This window comes from Sapajus apella, unplaced genomic scaffold (assembly GCF_009761245.1).
Source record: "Sapajus apella isolate SASKATOON/1434 unplaced genomic scaffold, GSC_monkey_1.0 scaffold11, whole genome shotgun sequence".
In the NCBI taxonomy this organism is placed as follows: domain Eukaryota; kingdom Metazoa; phylum Chordata; class Mammalia; order Primates; family Cebidae; genus Sapajus; species Sapajus apella.
This window is the reverse complement of record NW_022436951.1, coordinates 41,470,781-41,477,446: the sequence shown is the minus strand read 5'-3', so window position 1 is coordinate 41,477,446 and position 6,666 is coordinate 41,470,781. Positions and strand designations below refer to the sequence as shown.

Below are 6,666 nucleotides of genomic sequence, written 5' to 3'. Positions count from 1 at the left end.
GTGTGTCGGGCGAGCGGTGTGGTGAGTGTGAGTCAGGCGAGCGGGTGTGGTGAGTGTGTGTCGGGCGAGCGGTGTGGTGAGTGTGAGTCAGGCGAGCGGGTGTGGTGTGTGTGTGTCGGGCAAGCGGTGTGGTGAGCGCGAGTCGGGCCAGCGGGTGTGGTGAGTGTGAGTCAGGCCCGCGGGTGTGGTGAGTGTGTGTTGGGCGAGCGGGTGTGGTGAGTGTGTGTCGGGCGAGCGGGTGTGGTGAGTGTGAGTCGGGCCCGCGGGTGTGGTGAGTGTGTGTCGGGCGAGCGGGTGTGGTGAGTGTGAGTCGGGCCCGCGGGTGTGGTGAGTGTGTGTCGGGCCCGCGGGTGTGGTGAGTGTGTGTCAGGTGAGCGGGTGTGGTGAGTGTGTGTCGGGCGAGCGGGTGTGGTGAGTGTGAGTCGGGCGAGCGGGTGTGGTGAGTGTGAGTCAGGCCCGCGGGTGTGGTGAGTGAGTGAGTCAGGCCCGCGGGTGTGGTGAGTGTGAGTCAGGCCCGCGGGTGTGGTGAGTGAGTGAGTCAGGCCCGCGGGTGTGGTGAGTGTGTGTCAGGCAAGCGGGTGTGGTGAGTGTGAGTCAGGCGAGCGGGTGTGGTGAGTGTGAGTCAGGCCCGCGGGTGTGGTGAGTGAGTGAGTCAGGCTATCACGGACCTGCCCCGTGACTAGGCGCTAACAGGGTGGCCATGAGCACAGTGGCACATGTGGTGAGTGTCAGGTTAGCGGGTATGGTGAGTGTGTCAGGCTAGCAGGGACCTGCCCCGTGCTCACGTTTCTGCTGCTCTAGCACCCGTGGGAACAGGGCCTGTCCCTGACAAATCCTCCTGCAGGGGCATCCCTGGACCCTTCGTTTAGGGGAGTCGGGCGGTAACCAAGCAAACCAGTGAATGGGGATTTAAACAGTGCTGAGTTTAACGCGGTTGTTGTCACCTGCTGGTGCCACAGAGCAGGAGCCTCCACCAGGGCGGCACAGGCTGCTTGGGTTGGGGTCGGGAGAGCTGGTCTCAGCCACGGTTCCACTGGGCCTGTGCAGGTCAGCACTGCCCAGGCGTGGTTTTCTGTGTGGTAGGGGAAAGGAGGCGGCGCTCTGTGGAGCTTTGGCTGGAGAAGGACAGAGATCTGAAGACTGATTCTACAGCAGTTGTGCTGCCCAGGAGCCCCACGTGATGGCAGCTCTGGCGGGGAAGTTGTTGTGGGAGGTCCTCACGCACCTTCAGTGTGGGCTCCGGCCCTGCAGTGTGACATTTACACACTTGTGCTGTGAATCTAGCGGATGTGTAAAGTTTTTGCTAAGGGGATAGACTTTCTGGGACAGCATAGGACAGGGGTAGTTTTGTTTCGTTTTGGTTTTTTTTGAGACAGTCTTGCCCTGTTGCCTAGAGCTGGAAGGCAGTGGTGCGATCTTGGCTCACTGCAATCTCCACCTCCTGGGTTCAAGCAGTTCTCCTGCCTCAGCTTTGTGAGTAGCTGGGAATATGGGCACACACCACCACACCCGGTTAATTTTATATTTTTAGTAGAGACAGGGTTTTGCTGTGTTGGCCTGGCTGGTCTCAAACTCCTCACCTCAAGTGATCTGCCTACCTCAGCCTCCGAAAGTGCTGAAGTTATGAGTCACCATGCCCAGTGACAGGGGTAGTTTCTTATTTCAGGCAGTTTCTATGAAATTAAGACGTGCAGATGTCATGGTGCATACTGAACTGGTTTAGAAACTTTGGCATGTAAGTGGTACCCCGCTCTGTTGACGCACTCTGGTCTGTGCTGTTCCCCCATGTGCCCACTGTGTGGCGAGCGTCACTGGAGGGGCAGAACAGGACAGGCCTGAAGAGGCTGCAGGGAGACAGGGTCAGCAGGGACCCTGAGGGAGTGTCGGGGAGGTCTGAACACCCCAAGCACAAACAGCGTGTCTTAATTTCGCTCATAACCCTCAACAAACCTCCAAAATGTGCAGAGAATGCTATTTGCTTCCTTCTCTTGGTTCCTGAGTCAGAACGGTTCATATTAGAGTGCAGTCATAGTCAGTTGCCCACCTGACAGTTGGCAAGGCTACTTATCATGACATCCAAACAATTGATCTATGAAGTGGACTCCTGGTACCCGGCTCCTCGGTCAGTTAGACGCCGTCGCGCTGCTGAGCAAGCCTTGCCTTTCAAACAGACCAACTAGGACCCGGCTTTGAAGTCAGCCGAAGTCCTGGCTCCAGCTACCAGCTCTGCCCACTGGGTTTTGGTTTCTCTCTGAGGTGAGATAACGGGCTGACTGGGTGCCTCCAGGTCCCTTCTCTTCCTGACACACAGGAGAATTTTTGGCCCAAAACACCAAAGAGGCGAGGTCGCTACTGGTTTCTGAGTCATGTTCCATTATTTGTATTCTTTGTTTGAAAAAGCAGGATGTGTACGCTGAGGCGTGAGAGAGCGAGCTTGTTTCCTGGTGCCGCCGTGCACTTGAAGCCGTCACTGTTGCGATTTCTGTGGGCCCTCCTGCCGACGGTGCCTGGGCTCCACTGACCGCCTGTGCGTTTCTCCCCAGTGCCAGATCATTTACCCTCGCCAGCAGCTGCTGACCCTCCGAGAGCTGGAGATGATCGGCTTCATTGAAAACAACGTGTCAAAACTGAGCCTTCTGTTGAGTGAGATTTCAAGGTGCAAACTGACCTCATGTTTGTAATCAAGAAGAGTCCACTTGCTGTATTAACTAGGGACTCACTGTTTCCTTTGAGGAGACCAGGGAGGGTCCTGGGTGTGAACTCTCAACACAGAACAGGTGTGAACGTGCATGTACGTGTGTGAGTGTGTGTACGTGTGTGTGTACACGTGTGAATGTGTGTGTGTGGAAACACGCAGCACGGCCACCTCCTTCCAAAGGAGATACAGTGAGCAGGGAGGGCTGTGGCCCTGTGGCTGACGGCACTTCCAAGGATTCGCAGAGCCGATGGAAAGGAAGTGGCTTTGGGGATCCAGGGAGGGTGGAAGGGAAGGTAGCAAAAGGAGCCAGTGCCTTGAAGGATAGACTTTGGTTCCATCTGGCGAGAAGCTGGGACGGCTGCTGGAGCGGTGTGCGTGGGTGACCTGGCGGGCTGCCGTGAGGAGGCTGGGGAGGGGCTGGAGGGGCGAGGGGGGAGTGGGCAGAGCCTCAGGTTTCCGGCCAGAGTTTGAATTTTATTTTGAAGCTGGCAAGAGTGTGGAAGGTTTTCAATGAGGGATAACATGAAGAATGCAGTATTTTTTAAGGATTTGGATTATCTGTTGGAGAGATTTAAATCAGTTAAGATGGAACAAAGAACAGCAGTTCAGAAACATCTACAAACATTGAAGATGTGAACCCGCCCATTATTTGGGGAATCTGTGCCTACTGACCATGTGCCCACTGCGTCATGCCTCACACCTGGAGCTCCCAGGCAGCAGATGCATTCCCTGAGCGCAAGGACACTGGCCCTGGGGTGTGCCTTGGGTGTGCTTCAGAGTAGCGAGGGCACTGCAGGGAGCAGGAGCTGAGGACAGGGAGAGGCCAGCCCCACACAAGAGGCTGTGGGGCAAAGGGGTATTCAGAGGACAAGGCTAGGGAGACAGTGAGGGGCAGAAGTGCCCTGTGAGGCCCAGGGTGTACCTGAGGGCACTTAGGCTTGTGTTTCCATGGATGCCTCAGCCAACGAGGAAAATTCCTCCTGAAACGTGATCATGTGAATTACTGTCTCTGAACTGGGTTTTCTTTATACAGGAAGAGCGAAGGCCTCAGTGGCCGGGTCCTGAGAAAACTCCCCTTTCTGGCCCATGCGCTGTACATCCAGGTGAGTCTCCACTGCTGTCCCCAGCACCCACCCTGTCCATAGGTCTCAGCCTTGCTGGGGATTCCACTTACAAGCCCTGGGGTATCAGCCTTACTTTATCTCAGTTTCTAAACCACAGGATCCTGGGGCAGGAGGAAGAGCTGACCTTGACACCCAACCAGTGGGGCTGTCTTGACGCCTTTGGGAGGAGGCAGCTGTGCCACGTGCCTCTGCTCACACGGACACACACACATGCACGTCTGCCTCTGTGGTGTGCTGAGCTCATGGCCAGGGCCCTCGCTGGCCTCATCAGAGGCTTGTACTCTTTGAGTGTGGGCTCAGTTCACATAGAGCAGCGACCTGGAGCCATGCCCTCACCCACTGGGTGCCGTGCCTGCTACAGACTCTTCTGCCCGGGGCACTCACCCCTCCTCTTCCACCTGGGGCACTCACCCCTGCAGGGGAGGGGCACTCTTCTGCCCGGGGCACTCACCCCTCCCCTGCATGGTCCCCAGCAGCTGGTGCGGTGAGGACTCTGAGTGTCTGGCAGAGCAGACGCACTTACATCTGAGAAGAGAAAATGCCCATCTTGGAATGGTTCCTTTCAAATCAGAAGTGACCCAGGCTCTGTCTGGTCAGTAGCAGCCTCTGTGCTGGACACAGTGCTCAGCACAGAGGTGACAATGGCCATGGACCATGATGGGAGCCTTTTGATGCAGGGAGCTGACAGCTCAGGGCACCGGGCCATGGTGATTCTCTGGTTCTAGGCTGCGAACATAGGGTGGGCCCTTTGGAAAGGACTCCAGGGTCTGCTCCTTCTCATCCTTCTCAGTGTGTGGGTGGCTGCACTGGTGCTCCCCTGCCTGCCCCCATGGCCGTTGCTAATCTACAGGACATGGGGGTCACGCAGCCGCCTTTTACGCCTTTTCTGAAGTAAAGAGCAGGGCTCATCTGCCCTGGATGTGTGTGGTGTGCACTCACTGCTCAGCCTGTGAGCTGCAGGCCCCTTCTGGGCTGTCTGCACTGTGGGTGGCAGCAGGGGTGTGGATGCCAGGTGGCCCCACTGAAGGTGAGGCGGCCCCTCCAGTGATGACCGTGTACCTTTCCAGGCCCCCACTGTCACCATCGAGGGGTTCCTCCAGGCCCTGTCTCTGGCAGTGGACAAGCAGTTTGAAGAGAGAAAGAAGCTTGCGGCTCACGTATGAGCTTGGGCTTCCCCGTCTGGTTTTCCCACGGAGAACACACAGCCAGGAAGTGCGGTGGCCCCGCACAGCGTCTGCCCGGGAGTCCCTTCTGCAAACACTGCTCAGACCGCAAGCCAGAAAGCCACGAGGCCAGGCTCTGTTAGAAGAAGCGTGTTGCATTTATGTTGCTTCACAATGCACACTGAGGCAAACGGCTTGTCGTTTTCACTGTTTGTAAAAGATGACTCAGAGGGTTTGTCTCCTTGTGAAGCCGTGTTTGTTCCCAGCCCGCCCACCGTGGACGGGACACGTGATGCCAACTTTCATTTAACAGCAAAAAAGGGACATGAATGCAGGTGTTGTAGCAGCAGAAGAGACTGTGTCACCCTAAAGAACATGTAATCATTGCATTAAGAAATGCACACACCGCTCCAGGTGGAAGGCAGCAATTGCTTTCTGATAACAGCTCGTTTGATTTCATGCAAAAATGTTTTCAAGACTAGGTAATGGGTAAGAAAAGCCTATTTCTACCTTATACCAACTGAGAAAGAGGGGTCGGTACAATGTTCTTTCGTAATAAATAATCAGACATGGTCCCATTTGCAGGAAGAGACGTGGGCTGGTGGTCCCGGACAGCGCGGGCCCCGGCACTGCTGCATCTTCCGCCCATCGTGTTTGTGCAACAGCGTTAGCACATCTCTAATGAGGACTCACGTTAATAGGATATTAAATAAATGACTCAGTTACTGGTTTCTCAGAATATTATGTTTGCTTTTATGCTGAAATAAATGTCATTAATGTTTTGCATGTGAAATTCACTTTTGAAAGACGTTACCTTTTGTTTAGAACTTTTTAAGTATTAAAATATTTTTCAGAATTTTCTTGTTTTGATTGTAAGTATCTCTTCCAAGTGATTTGAATTTACTAGCAATTACCCACACAGTTAGTCAACGTTAAACCTCATTTATGCTTATGGTGTAACTGCATCCTCCAGAAGGAGCTGGGAACGGTGCCAGCAGCCTCAGGTGCACACTCAGGAAGGGGACCAGGGCTGAGATGTGTGCAGGTTTTGGTCACTGCCATCTGCTGGGCCTTAACTCCAGATTCAGAACCTGGAGCCACTCCTGCTGTGGAAGCAGAGCCTGGCTCTGGGGGTGGCAGGTTGAGGAGTGGGCCCAGCCCTTGCATGTCAGTGCTGTTAAAGGGTCTTTTCACCAGCGGGCACAACTCTAACAGCTCCCCAACCTCCACTCTCCAGGAGTCAACTAGGGGTCCACAGTGCCACGTGGCCCTTGTATCCTTCAGTCCAATCAAATTGACACTGAGTATTAACCATCACAGTCTAGAAGACAAAAGGTACAGTATTCTTGCTGCAGAAGGAAAAAAACTGCCAAACCTTAATTGCGGAGCAGGACATGGCTTGGAAGGCGTGACAGAAAGTTCCCTGCCGTTGTGGAGGGCGAGTGGGTGAGTGACTGCTGTGGACCCCAGCACCCGTACCACCCGGGAAGTCTTGCCAGGACACCAGGGTCACGGAGGTCAGCTTTGTGGGGCCCGCGCTGCACGCAGGAGTCCAGACAGCCCAGGCCGTCTGAGTTTGTGCTATTTGATTTGCTTGTTAGATAAAATCAATCAATAGACAAATGGTAAACATGCCATTTCATTTATACCACTTCTGAAATCACACTTGAACTCTGAAGGC

At 54.7% G+C, this 6,666-nt stretch overlaps 1 protein-coding gene across 1 annotated transcript in view; it reads left to right on the top strand.

The window, feature by feature from the left end:
* The window catches only part of TRIP13 (thyroid hormone receptor interactor 13), a 23,371-nt gene extending 17,450 nt beyond the window's left edge, over positions 1 to 5,921 (top strand). Inside the window, exons 11-13 of the mRNA XM_032279179.1 lie at positions 2,544 to 2,656; positions 3,732 to 3,801; positions 4,890 to 5,921. Of these exons, the coding sequence (XP_032135070.1) occupies positions 2,544 to 2,656; positions 3,732 to 3,801; positions 4,890 to 4,985 (279 nt within the window). The 3' untranslated portion in view covers positions 4,986 to 5,921. The remainder of the gene's footprint in view (positions 1 to 2,543; positions 2,657 to 3,731; positions 3,802 to 4,889) is intronic.
* Positions 5,922 to 6,666: the final 745 nt, after the last annotated feature.